This window comes from Rhipicephalus microplus, chromosome 2, assembly GCF_043290135.1.
Source record: "Rhipicephalus microplus isolate Deutch F79 chromosome 2, USDA_Rmic, whole genome shotgun sequence".
In the NCBI taxonomy this organism is placed as follows: domain Eukaryota; kingdom Metazoa; phylum Arthropoda; class Arachnida; order Ixodida; family Ixodidae; genus Rhipicephalus; species Rhipicephalus microplus.
The window spans coordinates 298,141,301-298,159,219 of record NC_134701.1 but is presented as its reverse complement, the minus strand read 5'-3'; the positions used below and the strand labels follow the sequence as shown (position 1 = coordinate 298,159,219).

At 45.7% G+C, this 17,919-nt stretch overlaps 1 protein-coding gene across 4 annotated transcripts in view; it reads right to left on the bottom strand.

Annotated features, from left to right (window-relative positions):
• ND-39 (NADH:ubiquinone oxidoreductase subunit 39) overlaps positions 1–17,919 on the bottom strand; it is a 179,327-nt gene that overhangs the window by 47,296 nt on the left and 114,112 nt on the right. For all 4 annotated transcript variants that reach the window (XM_075882384.1, XM_037429885.2, XM_037429892.2 and 1 more), the window contains exon 6: positions 1,870–1,978. In XM_075882384.1, coding sequence (XP_075738499.1) covers positions 1,870–1,978 — 109 coding nt within the window. The remainder of the gene's footprint in view (positions 1–1,869; positions 1,979–17,919) is intronic.

The window sequence follows — 17,919 nt, the reverse complement described above, 5'->3', positions numbered from 1 at the left end:
GATTTATTCTATGGGCCCCCTTCACACCGGATCACGGACTGTGTGCGTTCGCTTGCTCTGTAATCCCACACTCATGGCCACTCCCGTGACCAAATCATTTGGAAATTAGTGTCCTAAGTGCAGTCGACAGCTATTTCAAAGCTGCTCGCCTTTTAATAAACTGAAGTATACGCCTGCATTCCATACTTAGCGGGCAGGAAGTCCGAACTACAATTGCCTAACCTTGCGCAGGCCATTTTTTCACGGGCCGTAACTGCAAGTGAAACCACATTATGCAACATGTTTTTATCAACTGTGAAAGCTGATGTGCAGAAGAATAAGTGGGGAAAGTTTATTAAATATTAAAAAATCTTTTTGTAATTGTCGTCAGAAGTTCTTGCATGCTCTTTTTTTTTTAATTTAGCGTGATTACATCTTTTTACTGAAAAGTGTTATTATAAGCTCAGGCAGTTTTATAAATAAGCATGCTGAGAAAGGAATGCAGAATTTTCACCGCTCTGTATTCAGCCCTTTTCGATATAGAGGCCTGTAAACTAAGCAAAAAAAAAACATTTTTAGGGAGAATTTTTATTTAAAAATGCACAATATGCAGAGAATATAAATATAATTGAACCTAAGCGCAAGTTTGCCTATATTTCGCTAAACAAATTTGAGGGACATAGCTATAATATATTTTGTGTAATTCATTGCCAAGGTCGAAAAAAGAACAGAAGAGCAGGTAAGCATGGCACTCCATCTTTTCGTCGACGTTATTGATTTACGGTGCTTCTAAATAATGTTTTCCAGCAAAACCAATCGCGGATCTCTTCTTTATACTCATCAGGCAACAGTACATAAAATTTTGAAAGAAATTTAAGAGGCCGACCAGCCATGCTTTGATTGATATTACGTGGAATCACCATGCTATCGCATTCGTTGTTGATCCGTTGCTGTAACTTCTTTAGTTATGTACAGCCGACCACAACGTTTTTTTCTTTACCCGAATGCGCAAGCGTGAACCACTGAGTCTAAAAGCGCTGTATACTGCAGCACTGTGGTGAACTGAGTACACTTTGATGAGCAGTCTTCCAAACTGTTCCAGGAGCCTGAAATCATTGTATCGTCATCAATTTTTTTTTCTATTCTGAATGCTGCCATTAAGCTTTAAAAGAAAATCAGCTTAGCAGCAAGACGAAGAAATGAATGCAATAGCAACAAATTATTACGTTATACAAAGTACAGCTGGCAGCTAATTCCTATGAATCTGATATCACGTAACTCTACATATCATTGGAGAGATGCTTTTCTGGCTGCCTCTCCTCGTTGAGAGTGCAGCATGTACAAAGGGTTAAGAGCCATTTGGGCTGATGCCTGCCTAAATAGCGCATAGGGCATCCATTTCGAAATTATAATCAGTGTTTACAGCTGCTGCTCTAGTGATCACAGTTTTGATAAAACGGATAACATAACTGTTTTGATGAACAGCCACGTTTTTAGGCTCGGGGGCCCGTTGCAGCTGAATTAAGATGCCGCAGCACAATATGGCACTGATAAGAGAGTTGGGTGCAACAGGGCTGGTCGGAGCAGGATGGCGCAGGTAAACCAGTTTGCCACACAATGGTACAAATAGCGCAGCTCTTTCTCCCATGGGAGAACGACATCACTTTGTCACATACTGACCTACAGCAAACATTTATGTTCCACACCAAACAGGCAGGGTGGCAGACACTCCGTTTCCCCAAAAACATTTGGCACATCGTCACGACTTTCTACACTAGTTGTCCCCACATGGGCATGGTTGGCTAGGGAACAACATCATGTACACTGAACATGCTGCCACACATCCCGTATAAAGTCAAACAACACACATGCACTATGAGTAACACTTACAATTGGAGACGTAGTAACTCAGGAAGTGATCCCCATGGGAATACATGTCTGCAGGACGGAAAATTATGGCTCCAGGAAATGCTTCCTTAACCAGCTGCTCTCCCAGCCACTGCATCATGAATAGAGGCAATCGATTGAAGGTGTTTCTGCCCCTTTGGACATGTGCCTTTGCATGAATCCTATCTGGCCAGCTGAACAGGCAAATAAATCTAAGCACCAGCACAGTGATTTGTGTGAATACAAACCAAACAGTAACTTGACGAAACATATTAATGGAGAACACTCAGAGAAAAAAAGTCGGACAACCATTTAAAAGGGCATTCTCCCTTTGGCTCTGTAAAAGTAGCTGTGCTGCTATACAAGCATCTCCTCCGCATTTGCTGTGAGGATAACAACCACAGCTGACAATTTTGTTCAATTTTGGCCACCGAGCTTGCTTGAAGGTGCGCAATACAAAGTACTAGTCACATGGTGCAGTTATGACTTTTACTTTTTGTTGCAAGAAAAGTACAGAGCAGCCAGAAGTGTTTCTAGAGGAGAAAAAAAATCACAGCACATTCACGGAGTGAATGATGATGACGGGGCAAGGCTTCCGAGGGTTTGATCGGTAAATCGTGAACCGTTTGTGCGTCCGTTCATCTAGTGAACACTCCAAGTACCGCCATCTAGTTCTATAACATTTCGCATCTTTTCATCATAAATAAGTGCCACGGATCTAGTGAACAGTGCAAGAACTAAACTAGAGGTGGCTACCCACAACTACATACGTCGAGGATGTACAGACCCCCGCCTTAAGAAGCTTCGCCCCTAAAAATGCTAGGCTGAAGCAGGCATTTTTGGAGCAGATGGCAGGATTTTCGGAACGGCTGGAGTTCAACGCATTGTCTGAATTTTCCTGAATTGAGCCTCCCCTAACTCTTAAATATTATTGTTTATTATGAAAGGTATTTCACACACAACAATTAACATAAATTGAAAGAACTATCGTCATAAAATGAGCTATACATTTATAATGCCAGTGCTTCTGGCAGACAGAACTAGTGATGCGGAGCACCACATTACAGAACAGTAATATGCAACTATTGCTGAAGCAGCAGTTGATAACAGATTAAATGACCTGCATGTCAAGTTGAAAAAAGAAAATACAGTAGACTCGCGACAATTCATACTTTCAGTTAATTCAAACAAAATTCAATTTCTTGGTCGGCCCACTATTCTTTCAATTTATTTAAAAGTCTCTTTATTCAAACTCCATCCTTCGGTTAATTCATACTTTTTGCAGGTCCATAACAGAAAATATCAGCTGCTTTCCCACTACTATTTAAAAGATTGTGTGTTTATATCATCCTAAATGTCTAAAAATAAAAATAGGCACCTGAGGCCTTCAATTAAAAAGGCTTTGCTAGTAAACAAATGTTTGAAACGAAGCACAGTCATGGTAAACAGTGATGCTTTTCGACTGGTCTAGAGAGCTTTGTGTTGAATGCACATACCTATAGCAATGAAACAGTTTGCAATTCACCGTTTCTTAAGACGGTCTTATCAGCAGTAAATGGCCAATAAATTTGTGGGCTTTGCATCTCTGCTTTCTGTTCAGTGTATGAATTTAGGGCTTAAAAACACACGAAATATGTTTAAATAAGATAAAACCAATGCCTAAACAAAATTTGTGATGTCACCTCACCCAGAGTCATCGGAGAACTTTTGATAATTCAAACTTCTTGATAATTCAAACGAAATTCAGAGGTCCCTTCGTGTTTGAATTATTGAGTCGCCTGTAAGACTAAATCGGCAATACGCTTTATATGCCAGTTCTTGATACATAAATGAGATCACAGCCTGTAAAGCTGAATGCCAATAACTAAAGTTGCGAACAACTTTTTCTTTTAAATGAAGCGAAGGCTACAGGGCGAAATTGCGCATATCCTACTGCTAATGAATGTAGTCTTACAGTTGTGTTCTTATTTTCGACGTTAGATATGAAAAACACTGCCTTCATTTTTTGCATAAGCTCTTTGACACAGGACGCAGCTCACACCAGTAAGACAGTCATATTTATTTTACTTTATTCACTGTAAATTTGCATTTTTGAACCCATGAGGAAGCCACACCTTTTACGAGCACGCCAAGCGGTATCTGCATTGAAATAAAATGCTGGTCGCACAAATCACCACTTCACACAGCGATACGGAACTCACGACATACCAGATGGCTCCGCGTAGTAGTATATGTCCAGAAGCACCACCCCTTAATAGTGTCTCCTTCTTGTTCCCCCTATTTGTGCGACGTCTTTTAGTTGTAAACTGTCAACGCCATTCTCAAAAAGTGCCATGTTGCTCACTGTAAAACTGCTGTTTATCGCCCTACGAATGGCTTCCCTGAATGCTTTAACCACGCACTCAGCGACAAGCTCTCAATGTATCGTTGCCACTGATGCACAAATCAGGATGCCATTCTGCTCTCATCTACGCCTACAATACTACCCTTCTGAGCACTACCCTTTTTCCTAATACAGTTGAAACCCGCAATAAGGAAACCCCGCGAGTACGATATTCCCGCGGCAACGTAACATTTCCGGATCCCCGACGAACGTTCATAGCCCATGTATTGCATATCTCGCGGCGACAAAATGTTTTTGGACAGTGATCCCGCATTAGCGAATTTTCTACCACTGTGCGGGCCTTATTTTACCCTCCCGCCAAAGGTTAACTGTCGAAAATATGCTCGTATGCATGTTATGCGCGCTCAAAATTTTTAAACGTCTGCTTTTGCTGCGCTAGCGTGGGTACCGCCATTTTTGTTTACTTAAGGGAGGACGCGGCTTTGGGATCGCGAAAAATGGCAATAAAATAGATTTTTTGAAAATCAAGTTTTCAGCTTCTGTAACCTTTTTTCTACCTGATTCCAAAATATCTACACTAAAAACCGCACAGAAGTGCTCCGAAAAATGCATTTCACAAACCTAGGTAGCGAAACTTGTTCTGGAAATCGGGAGAAAACAGCGATTTTCAAAAAATTATGGCTTCGCGATGGCGGGGCGCTGGCTTCTTGGGCTCATCGGAAAGAGCATTTCTCCGTGTAACTTTCTTGCCTCAGCTGGCTCCTCCTTTTAAAAACAAGCGCACAAAAAGCAAATGTTTGAAGGTGGTTTTGAGACCGTTGATTGGCTGTGGCCACCATGTTGCCTCAGCTGGCTTCGCCATTGGCCCAATGCTCGCCCCAGGAGATTGTTGTCTGCTGCTTGTGCGTCGTGAGGGCATGGCTCTAGAAAATTACTACTTTGTGCTGTGTTCATGGCTCGATGATCACTTAAGATATAATTACGCTTTAGTTAGGAGCAGTAGGCGAATGCGCGGTCAGGTTGCTACGAGCGCGGCGCGTCATCGGAGTTGTCTTTAGCCCTCACTCCGCCGACAGTGAGACTGCGGGCAGGAACGACGCGCTAGTGCACTCGTAACGACGTGCTTCGCCGCAAGCAATGAAACTGTAAACAGCGGCACGGTCAGATTACTTAGAGTGGCCGCACCGGATGCACGATCAGATTACTACGAACAGGCGCACAATCTACGAGCGCGGCACGTCGTCAGAGTCGGCTTTAGCCCTAACTCTGCTGACAGCGAGACTGCGGGTAGAAATGACGCGCTAGCGCATCCAAAACAACCCGCGAGTTGTTTGTTGTTTTGGATGCGCTGGACCCTCTTCGCTCCTTCTTCGGTGCACATGACGACGACGTAGCAATGGATCACTTTTTGCAGTGCGAAGGGAGAGCTTTGAAGTTGTTGCATGGCAAGGGTCAGCAAAGTAAGTTGACTGACTTCTGGCAATAAATTTTCGTTCTGCTGGCCATATCACTGTTTTTGTGTTTCATACTCGCGGCAACAAAATTCTCGCAAAAACAAAATTTTTCAGTTTCCCCGGCGATTTCGTTATTGCGGGCTTCGACTGTATACCCCGGACACCTGTTACACACAATTGACAAAATCCTTTCGTACAAGCCAGATCGATCTCAGTGTGCATCTGTTTCTGCCACAGCCACCCTTAAAGAGTGCAAGCATGTGACTTTTACTACACATGACCAAGGGTGGCAGAAGAGCATTTGCATTGGCACCATCAGATTTGCACCCTTTTCTTCCTCTCTGGAGTGCTCATATGGCTCTTGGCCCCTGCCACTGGCCTCTCTTCAAAACTACAAGCCCCTACTTTGTCCTCAAATGAACATACGCAGTCAAATACTGCTTTGAGCCCACTGAACCATTTCCCCACATGTTCTATCGAGGGCATGACATTGTCAAGGTGGAGCATCGCAACGCCTACCACTCATGGTGCCAAGCTGTTAGGTAGTAAGGTGGCTCCCTTTCAGTACGGGTAATTGTAGCAAAGCTTCAAAACACAGTATCAAGCCATTCTTTTTAATCCTTCCTAGTGGGTCATTTTCTTCAGCTCCTTCCCGAGAGAACAGCGCTGGTGCTGGGAGCCAATGCTCCATCTTGACTGCCATCGTCGTACATTATTGGCAAGTGCCCACCAATAAATGCAATATTAGACACTTCAAAACGCATGGAATCAGTCGTATTCTACAATAGGCTCTTCTTTAGTAGACACAGAAAAGCTGCTCATCAACACTCCTTCTCACAAGATTGTCAACCTTTCATCGACCAGTGTAAGCAGTTTTGACTCAGTGGCATACTTCAGAGAAAGGATACGAAAACTTGAGAAGACCCACAGAAGGATATTCATCATGCCCAGCCCATATGCTGGTGAAGCGCTCACTCAGTGCTTCTTCTGGATTAGAAAGCTCACAGTATAAGCTTGGGACTTGTTGAATATTGTGTAAACGATGACGAGCGATGCTATCATCGTTAGGGGTATATCGATTAATTGATTTGTGGGGTTTAACGTCCCAAAACCACTATATGATTATGAGAGACGCCGTAGTGGAGGGCTCCGGAAATTTCGACCACCTGGGGTTCTTTAACGTGCACCCAAATCTGAGCACATGGGCCTACAACATTTCCGCCTCCATCGAAAATGCAGCCGCCGCAGCCAGGATTCGATCCCGCGACCTGCAGGTCAGCAGCCGAGTACCTTAGCCACTAGACCACTGCGGCGGGGCTGTTAGGAGTAGATCAGAACAGTGTGTTCAAATAAAGAAGAGGTCAACGACAACTCATCTTTTCCACCACATCATTTTGGTGCCTTGAAATGCGAAAAAAAAAAGCGCCTTCAAAGCTGAGACCATGCAGATTTCATGACGTATCAACCGCATCTGTAGCATGGAGGACTTCGTGAAGCTGCCGTTATGTGATGCTTGTATACGAGGCCTAACTACCGCTGAGACCCAGATCGTAAAAAATAACAGTCCGACACCTGACGGATCTTCCTTGTGCGAACCTTTTGTGACGGCTGCCGCTTGACTCTGACTTCACCTTGTGACATGGCCAGCCACTTATTTCCCCTCTACCGACACTGAACCGGATTATGGAGGCCTTCTTCGAAAGGCAGAGTCAAGTACGCAAGGTCGTCAAGCAAGTCATCTCAGACATCGAACGTCTTCGGCATATTGATCACCCATCAATATGTGAGTTGAAAAATTTCCACTGAATTTCGATTGGCCAGTACGATTAGCTCAGATGAATTGACAAAGAAGTAGAGGACACAGTTTATATCGATCGTTTGGAAGCTGAGATGGGAGAAGCAGATGTTTACGTTCACCAGATTATTCGAGCGAAAGTAACAGTAGAATATAAGATCGCAGATACATCAAAGGCTCGGCAGACACACTTAGACTTAATACGACAACGTACGAGAACAGAAGCACAGAATAAAGTACTCTCTTTGACAATGTCACAGCAATCTAGCAATTACATCTTCAACGGCAATCTTGTCCCACAGAACTTGGATGAGTCAACCACAGGACAAAATGGCAGCATACAAGCTAGGGTATCAATTACAAAGAAGGCCTCCCCCCCCCCCCCCCCGTTAGAGATCTCATCAACAAGCTGTACCCATCAAGCTAATGACAAGACGTCTACAACAACTTCGATGTTCGAGGTAGAGAGCATTCACATGATTGAGTGTACCCATTAAGCTAATGAAAAGACGTCTACAACAACTTCGATGTTCGAGGTAGAGAGCATTCACATGATTGAGAAGGAGGAAGACTGTAGATCCAAAACGGCCATCCACGAGATATTAATGACGCATCCAAGTGAAAGCTGGCAGATGCAGACATTACATAGTCCTCATTGTCCTGCGTACAAGTGAACGACGAAGGAAAACCAAGGCCAGTTCACAAAGCGAGAAGAAATAGAAGAAAAAAAGAAAAAGCCATGACGACCCAAAAGCAAGCCCCTTGCACTGCTGAAACTTTTGACTTTTCGAGAAAGCAGCAGAAGCCAATATTCAAAGGAATGTGTATAGCACATTCTAGTTCCCTGAAGTTGCGAAATGCCAACACAGTGTCACAGCGGCAAATGAGACAGACCAGATGAAGGCGGAGGCACAAGGCTGAGGCTTGCAAGGTAAACGCAAGCAAGAGAAAGCCAAGGAAAAAGTTCCTCAGAAATAGCTTCACGAGATCCTTCTAGAATAGTCTCATCTGCGAGCTTTCATTCCAAGAAAACTTCCTGAGTGAGAATGAAGGTTATCATGGTCAACGTGTTTAAAGGCACATGGGTTGAGCTATAATCAATAGGAGTAGATGAGAATCAGGGTGTTCGAATAAAGAAGAGGTTGACGGCGGGCTTTGCCATGGGGGATGGCGGCTCGTTTTTTCCTCCATAGGGCCGTACCAAGTTGAGGTGCCGTCAAAAGCTACTCAATTACGTTTGAGTACGACGGAAACAAGCGTACCGTGAAGAGCTGCGATCACGCACCACTATCCATTAGATACTACTTAAAACCTGAAGGTGAACGAACCGGTATCTGTGGAGCAGCTTTGCATTTCAAGATGTCTCTTAGCAGGAGTGTTTCCTGGACAAGACGGTGTGGAATGAGCCTGCCGAGTCGAAAGACAGAATGATTAACTCACGCAGATACTGGTGCCGAAACTCTACAAACTAGAGATTGCTGGCAACTCTCTGGGGTGGGAGTACACAGAAAAAGAAGAATAAACGAGTGCAACCTAGGACTACGAGAGAAGACAAAGAAGTTAAAAATGGTCATAGAAAGATGGCTCCCTGTGTGATTCTTGAATTGACTCATAGCTTTCTTAAACACCCTGTGACACTCTCGACCCCTCCGCTGTGCAAACAGCTGTGGTCAGAACCCTTTCGATTAACACCTAGTATGTACAAGATGGTTGATGAGAAAAGAACACCAATCTGCTCAGAAGTGTGTGGGAATATGCGCGCCCGCGACCATTTCGCGGGCATTCCGCCACACGGCTACACCCTTTTGCTTTTCTGCTCAGTTAACACCTCGTGGCGATAGATGGTGCCACGTGCGGGCACGACACGCGGTACGCGCGCGCTGAGGGAGCGCTCTCTTCTCCGTGGTTGGCGCCAGGTAAGCATGTGTTTTCCTTCGTCTGCGTCCCCTTTGGGAATCGCCGGACTGTAGCCTGCCTGGGGTGGCCTTGGGCACCTCGGCAGGCGTGTTTACTTGAGTGCTAGCTTCGGTAGCGTACGCTAAGCCCATAGCGGTGCCTAGTGCTTGAAGTGGTCGTAGCACAACGAGCCGCACTTGCCGTAGGCCTACGCGTACGAGGTATGCCCTAACACTCGCGACCAGGCCCATTGGCCATCGTGAGAGTGCGCAGCACAGCGGCGAGGGACCTTTTCCCGACCGGCGTGTCAAAGCTCGCCATTGCCAGCTGCGACGTGCTCACGGTTTTCCCCTTATTGTGAACGTCCGCGTGCGGGTGCCTTTGCTACCCACGTACCAGGAGCGGACGTTGTACTGTTGTTCGGGGTGCCACCAGAGGCAATAAAGTGTTGTGTATTTTTGCATTAGAGCACTGTCTATTTGCCGCGCCACGCTAAACGCCTTATTAGTTGAGCGCGCGCGGAGCGGTGCGCTACACGCGAGTAAACGGAGTAGCGGCCCTGTGGCTCGCTAAGCGTGAACCCGCGGTGATCGTCCGCTGCAGTTAGTAGCGGGGTCACCATAAGTGTTAGGATTGCAGAGATGAGCTCTACTATGAAGAGGGAGGGACTGCTCTGCCGACGACTCTGCCTGTAACTTCCAGCAGCCACCCAACCAGCGGCGTTGCAGAAACTGCATACGAGCATTTGTGGCATCACAGCAGGAATGGTGCACGTGGTGAATTTCGTTCCATGATATGCAGTGCATCGAAAGTTAACAGGTAGTAGAAAACACAAAGAGGACTTGGTGTCTCTTGGCAGCTTTCATCAGGTGGTGAAATAATCTATGAACGTAACGTAAAATGTGAAACGGTGTTTTTTCTTGCTCATCAGTTTTTCTCCCGACCTTTTCTTCATTTTTTTCTTCTCTGTAGCGAGTCGTGTTTCACACACAAAGCTGTGATGAGGGAAGACGGATTACCAAACAATATAAGGCATTCTGTCTGTAGAAGTAGGCTGTCTTTCAATTAGCGCTCATAAGATACGTGTACATGTGTGTGCGCATGTGCGCAATGGCTATTCACTTGTTGCAAGTGCACCCTCTCATACGGTAGAATGCCCATCTTCTATCTAGGTTGATAGAGCTAGCAAACATGTTCATTAGAAGCATGAAAACAAATATTAGTATCTGAAAATTCAGTCCTATTATTCCTCGGAACACCACTAGAATCGGAACGCTCGGAAAACTATTATTTCTCCGAACACCACTAGTGCCTCGGAACACCACTAGAATCGTCCTACAAGTAGGTACCAACAACCTACTTCGAGCCTCAGCACAGAAAGCTTTCGACAGCTACTGTAAAGTTATCAACCATATTACCAAGGAACGACCCGAAGTCACCTTTATCTGTGCCACCCTCATCCTATTAAGGACCAGAAACCGCCGCCGATAGCACACCGGTGAAACTGTCATGCGTTGCTTCAACCGTGAAGCGTGTTATTTCAACGCTCTGCTAAAGATTTTGTGTTGCCGCTCTCGACTGTTATCTTTTCTGGATCATGGCTTCGAATGGTTGCTTTCGCACCGCGTACTGGCCGCTGATGGCTTGCATCCTAACTTTGAAGGGGTTTCGCTCATGGCGAGCCATATTCGGCACATTTGTTACAAGTGATCCAGCGCAATGTCCTACTCCTGGTTGGACAGTGTGCCCACCGATCCACCTCAGCATCACGCAAGGAGGCCTATCGTTGTGCGCGAGTCGTCTGACACAGCACTGGTGACTGGCCAAACAAGAAGTTGTGCTTCCCCTCAGAAGCCACCATCACCCCACGAGCGAGTGATGCAGGACTATCGCAACAAGGTTGGTTCGAAAAGCTGCCTGACAGACTCCGCTACAAGAGGTTAGTCAATTGGACCTTCGCATTGAACAAAGGACCCTCCAGATCCCTCAGCCAGTAGTCACCGCTACAAGCTTCGCAGCCATACCCAAGCCGTGCGACAGGGACCTGCCGATTGACTAAAGACGTTGTCACCCGGTAAAAACACTTCTTGCCTCTGTTCAAAGAAATTTTTAAGGCTACGGAAGGTTGCAGAAAAACGTCTTCGCAACGACCTACATGTAGATACTTTGAACACCTACTTAACCGTGTCTGTTGCACCTAGGGGTCTACGTATCCTTGTGAAACCAGCCCTATTTAAAATGTCTCAGCAAAATATAGATAGGTGAGACAACATATCAGGAAATGCTTCACTAAAACTCACGCGAGTTACCCTTGATCATTATCGTTCTTCAAGCAAAAAAATCTTGCACCAACAAAATCAAATATCAGCAAATTTTAGCATCTTCTCTAATGAATCCGCCGCACTAGAGGCATTGGCATCTAAAAAGCATCGTGAAATTTACGCATTGTAAGTCAAGAAAATGTCGCGTGACGGTGTTTGGTGCCCTAGCCAGAACAATGCATGCAATTACGTTCCTCTGCAAACGAATCCGGTACAAGCTTACCCCGATACTTCTGTGTCACCTTCCATTGACAAACATATCGTCAAGGAGCAGAACAATATAGCAAATATTTCAGACATTGTACTAACTGCTGAGGAGCGCAGTGTTCTGTGCCGCGGTCTCAATTTCTGTCCCGCCACAGAAGGACACAGTAAATTTTAATTACTGAAAGACTTGGATAATTTTGTCCGCAAGTTACGCTTGTGCGAGTTTTTTCATGACCGGCAAAATACAAATGGTTCCATAAGCGCACTACCTTCTGGAAAACTTTGGTACCTACCTCACAACGAGACAGATGCTTAGATATATATATCAAAGCTGTACAACGAGACGTACTATAGTCGTATTGAAAGCAAACGCCGTTTCGTCGTAACTTATCCACCACTGAAATGAAAGCACTAAATGCCTTGTCCTGTCGCAACGACATTGTCATCAAGCCTGCGGACAAAGGTGGGGCTGTTGTCGTAATGAACAAGTCTGATTACGAAGCAGAGGCCCAAAGACAGCTCGCAGACACAAGTTTTTACAAGCGCCTGGATCAAGACCCCACTGAACAATTTAAATCTCTTGTTCAGAGCACTTTGCTAGAGCTTCTGGAAAACAAAAAGGTGCCTGACAATGCGACTCATTCTCTTATTCCCCTAAGTCCTGTTCCCGGTCGTTTTTACTTCTTGCCTAAAATACACTAGATAAACAACCGCGGCCGTCCAATTATTTCAGGTATAGGTACTGTCACAGAAAAATTGTCCAGCTATGTCGATTCTCTGATCAGTAGTATCCCTGCATTACTTCCGTCTTACGTAAGGGACACTACCGACTTTGTTTCTGATATAATTCATCTGATTATTCCTCAAGGTTCCTTTTTGGTCACGCTAGACGTGGCGTCTTTATACACCAACATTCTGCATGTAGACGGAATAGCGGCAGTCGCCAGGTCCTATGAAGCAGCATCACCGGGCAAATTTATCAAAAGCAACACATTAGCAGTATTGCTCAGGCTCATTTTAGATCTAAATAACTTTCAATTTGAATGGCAACACTATGTCCAAGTTAGCAGCACGTCAATGGGTACGCGTATTGGACCCAACTACGCCAATATATTCATGGGCCAGCTTGAAAGTGAATTTTCGCGAACCCGCGCACTGCAACCTTTTTATTATAAACGTTACATCGATGACATTTTCCTTATTTGGCCGCATGGTGAACAGGAGTTGCTTTCCTTCATATCTGACTTTAATGATGCCCATCCATCAATATCATTTTCTCACACCTATTCCACATCACCGCTTAGTTTTCTTGATGTAAGCATTTTGGTTGTGAATAATAAGCTATCCACTGCTCTATACAGGAAGCCTACAGACCGGCAACAGTATTTGCACTTTGACAGTAGCCACATGAAACATTGCAAAACTAGCATCCCTCAGAATCAGGCCTTACGTTTTAAAAAAATCTGTTCAGAGCAATCAGTTTCAAAAAAATTGCAGAACACTAAAGGATGCTCTAGTCAAACAAAAATATCCACCGCAATTAATTGATGACGCAATAAAGCATGCCGACATGCATAATCGTAGAACGTTGTTGTGCCCTGCTAAAAACTCGACTCCCTCACCGCAGACAAACTTAGTCCTTACCCATTCTGCGTCAGTTCCGCGTGTTTCGAATGTGCTGAGAAAGCACCACAATATTCTAATGCAAAGTGAACGCTAAAGAACCATTTTCATTGAACCACCTGAAGCAATGTATCGCAAAGCTAAAACTATTCGAGACATGCTCTCATCGTCATCATCGTCGAAAGCAGACAGTCCTGACACGATCGGGTGCCATCCTTGCCGAAAATCGCCATGCAAAGTATGCCCGTACATGCGCACATGCCAACAAGTCAACAGTATTGGTTCCAACTTTTCCTTAAAAATCAAAGGCAATCTTGACTACGATTCTAAGAATGTGATATACATGATAAAATGTACGCTATGTGAAATACAGTACATTGGTCAAACAGAAGGGCCGTTTAGACTGCGTTTTAACAACTATAAATCTCATGCTAACACCTTGCCCCACTTGCCCATTTCAAGACTCCTGCACCTCCCTGACCACTCTGTTGAAAATCTACAGGTCACATTACTAGAATCTGGTTTCCGCACAAATTATGATAGAGAAGCCTGTGAATCATTCCTCATCTATAAGTTTGACGCCCTCGCATCTGGTCTAAATGAAAACGTAGGAAAACTTAGTTGCTTATCTGCGTAACCTGTATCACCCTGTCCATCTTTTTTCAACCTTGCTCAGCAAGTCGCACTACATTGTCTGTATCGGTTGATTACGGAGCAGCTTTGTAACATCTTTATGATTTTTGTTATTTTATTATTTTTTCTTCTTTTTCCCCTTGCTATTACCGGTTGGACTACTCTTCATGTTATGTGCTTTATCTTTTATGCGTTTTATCTTTTATTTGTAAACAACGTGCTCGCGCATGGAAACGATATCTTTTTACTCGTGTATCAGGTGCCCTTCAAGTTGTGTGACTTGCATATATATATGCCCATATATCGCCTTTCATGCCGGTCTTCATATTTGTATCTTATTGATATGCACATGTATAGAAACAGCACTCGTGCCATAAACTGTATTCTGATGAAGGCCGGACCCGCGGCCGAAACGTCAATAAGATCGCTTCGTACGTGCGTCTTCTTTCCTACGGATAATCTTACCCGGACCCAGCATCACTTTTGTTTTTGGTATGTATATATATATATATATATATATATATATATATATATATATATATATATATATATTATAGAATGGATAGGGTACAATTAGCAGTGCCTGCAAAAGACGAGGAAGAGGACCGTGGTTCGTGCTCGTGATAGCTCCGATTTGGATCGCTGAGCGCTTGGTCTGTGTTCGTTTTCTTAATAAACGCGTCGCGAACTGAACGCGTATTACCAAGTGGTAAAGGTGCTGGTTCTCTTTTTCACCCTGGAACTCCGTAGCCGGACTCTACCTCCGCCGTCCATCATGCCTGACGACGTTGCAGCACAGCCGAATGCTGCCACACCTCCCGCTCTCCGCTGCCCCGGCATTCCGAGGGAGCGCGACCCAGTTCTATTCAACGGCACTGATGAACAGGACGTCGAGGACTGGCTGGCTTCATTTGAAAAAGTGAGTGTCAACAACCGGTGGGACAATAACGACAAACTCGGTCGCGTCCACTTCTACCTGAGGGGTGTCGCGGAGCTTTGGTTGAATGAGCCGAGGTGGGCAAAATAAATGGCATAAGAATAATAAGAAGAATAAACGAAGCAGATCAACGGTATAGGAGGCACCAGCTGTCAGTTAGGTGGACTGCAGTGGACAAATGGAGCGCGTTTATTACGCGGGAGGAAAACAAAACAACCATAAGGCTGAGATTACCACCTGGGCTTCTTTCAAAACGACCTTGGCAGACGTATTCAGCCGACCGGCAGTGCGCAAGCTTTGCGCGGAGCAGCGTTTGCGTGATCGTGCCCAGTTGGCAGGAGAAAGTTTCGCGTCTTACATTGAGGACGTCGTAGGCCTCTGCCGGCGCTTCAATCCGGCCATGTCCGAAGCCGACAAAGTCAAGCACATCATGAAAGGCATCGAGGACGATGCACTCTACAAGCTTGTGGCGAAAACTCCTCGAACCGTCACAGACATCATTCAGCACTGCCACAGCTACAACGAGTTGCGAAAGCAGCGCATTTCTACGCGATGTCACAATTTCGACACGACCAGCACGTCAGCACTGACCGTTGGCGCAATCTCTCCAAATCCGGTAGTATTGACACACCAAATACAACAGTTCATTTGCGAGGAGGTTACCCGCCAATTGCCGCCAATTGTCTATTGCTCCCTTTCTCCCTAGTAATAGTCATGGACTCCCCTCGTCAATGTGCCAAACCTTTAAGGAGCAAGTTTCCGAAGCTCTCCTGCCTACGCACCAGCCACCGCCTGTATCAACGCCGTTGACCTATGCCGGCGTCGCGAGAAGGCCTTCACATGCAGTGCCATACAGCACAGGCCCTTCTAAACGCCCTCATGTCTTCTACGCACCGCTTGAATTATCAGCAATCTCGCTAGAATTATCAGCTTGAATCATCAGCAATCTCGGACATCGCTCCTGCCAAGTCATCTTTTTTTCGCGTCGTCATCGCCTAGGACACGGACATCCCACCTATGTTGTCTGCTATTGTGCCAATCTCCTGTGACTATGCTTTCTCTAATGCCTTGTTTCCGCCGTCAGCGAAATTCACTTCCCGTGAGCATTTTCTTCTCCCATTTGCTCTTATCATGATCGAAAACTCCTCCGCAACCATTTATGTCACGAACCTGCTTTCGGTCCCAACCACTACGTTCCACGGAAAATGTATAGGGAAACTTGAGGACATTGATTCAGTCTGCCCTAACTCACTACCTGGACACACAGCAAGCCTCCATGTCGCGAGCGTTAAGCTCGATACCACGGCCAACACATCTACCCCAGATGCCTTCCTTCCATCTATTGCTTCGGACCTTCTCAGCGTTCAGCGGACGCAACTCTTAAAGCTTCTCAGCCACTTTTGGATGTCTTTCGATAACAAACAACCCAGTTTGGGCAGAACAACTTCGATCGCTCATCATATAGACACCGGCAGCCATGCACCTCTGCGCCAGCATCCATACCGCGTCTCTCAAGCCGAACGTCGGGTTATTGAAGACCAGGTGACTGACATGCTTAGTCGGGGAGTCACACAGTTGTCCCACAGTCCCTGGGCATCCCCGGTGGTGCTCGTGAAAAAGAAAGACTGTAGCATCCGCTTCTGTGTTGATTATAGGCGCCTTAACAAGATCACGCGCAAAGATGTCCATCCACTCCCCAGAATTGATGACGCACTCGACTGTTTGCAAGGAGCGGAGTTCTTCTCTTCGCTTGATCTTCGGTCAGGATACTAGCAGGTACCCATGAATGAAGCCGACCGCCCCAAAACTGCGTTCGTAACGCCTGACGGCTTGTACGAGTTCAATGTGATGCCGTTCGGCCTTTGCAATGCCCCGGCCACAATCGAGCGTCTTATGGACAACATACTTCGAAGTCTCAAGTGGCATACATGCCTCTGCTATCTGGACGACGTCGTGGTTTTTTCAAAAGACTTCGATAGCCATCTCGAGCGCCTCGCAAGTGTCTTGGAATGCCTCACACAGGCTGGGCTACAACTAAATTTGAAGAAATGTCACTTCGCCACACGGAAGCTTGCAATCTTAGGGCACGTTGTCAGGAAGGACAGCGTTCTACCAGACCCAGACAAGCTCCGCGCCCTCACTGAGTTTCCTAAGCCGTCGACACTCAAAGAACTCCGGAGCATTATAGGGCTATGCTCGTATTTTCGACGATTTATTCGTGATTTGGCATCTATAATGATCCCTTCTTGCTTCTTGGCTTTCAGCAAGTATAACACGTCTTCTTGCTGAGAGCCAAGGTATCTCGGCATGGTCATCCACCTGTGACAACGCATTTGTGAAATTACGTCATCTTCTGACATGCGGGCGTGGAACTGGCACATCGATGGATCAGCCGGTCACGCAATTTTTGCTGTTCATGCAGGCTATCTGCGTTGCAACGTCGGAGCACCCACCTATTTACAGTCAAGGGAACCAGGATTCTTCAAGTTTCAGCGTTGAATCTACCAACGACCGAGAATACACGGAGACCTGCACAGCCTCTGATTTGAGTCAGTGCCCAATACGAGTCTGCAAACAATGGGATGATGCGGAGGCGGCCTGTTGCCACTGCACCGTTCATAAGGGAGCAAGCGACAGACGACAAACTGGGTGTGGAACCAGCACATCGATGGATCAGCCGGCCACGCAATTTTTGCTGTTCATGCAGGCTATCTGTGTTGCAACGTCGGAGCACCCACCTATTTACAGTCAAGGGAACCAGGATTCTTCAAGTTTCAGCGTTGAATCTACCAACGACCGAGAATACACGGAGACCTGCGCAGCCTCTGATTTGAGTCAGTGCC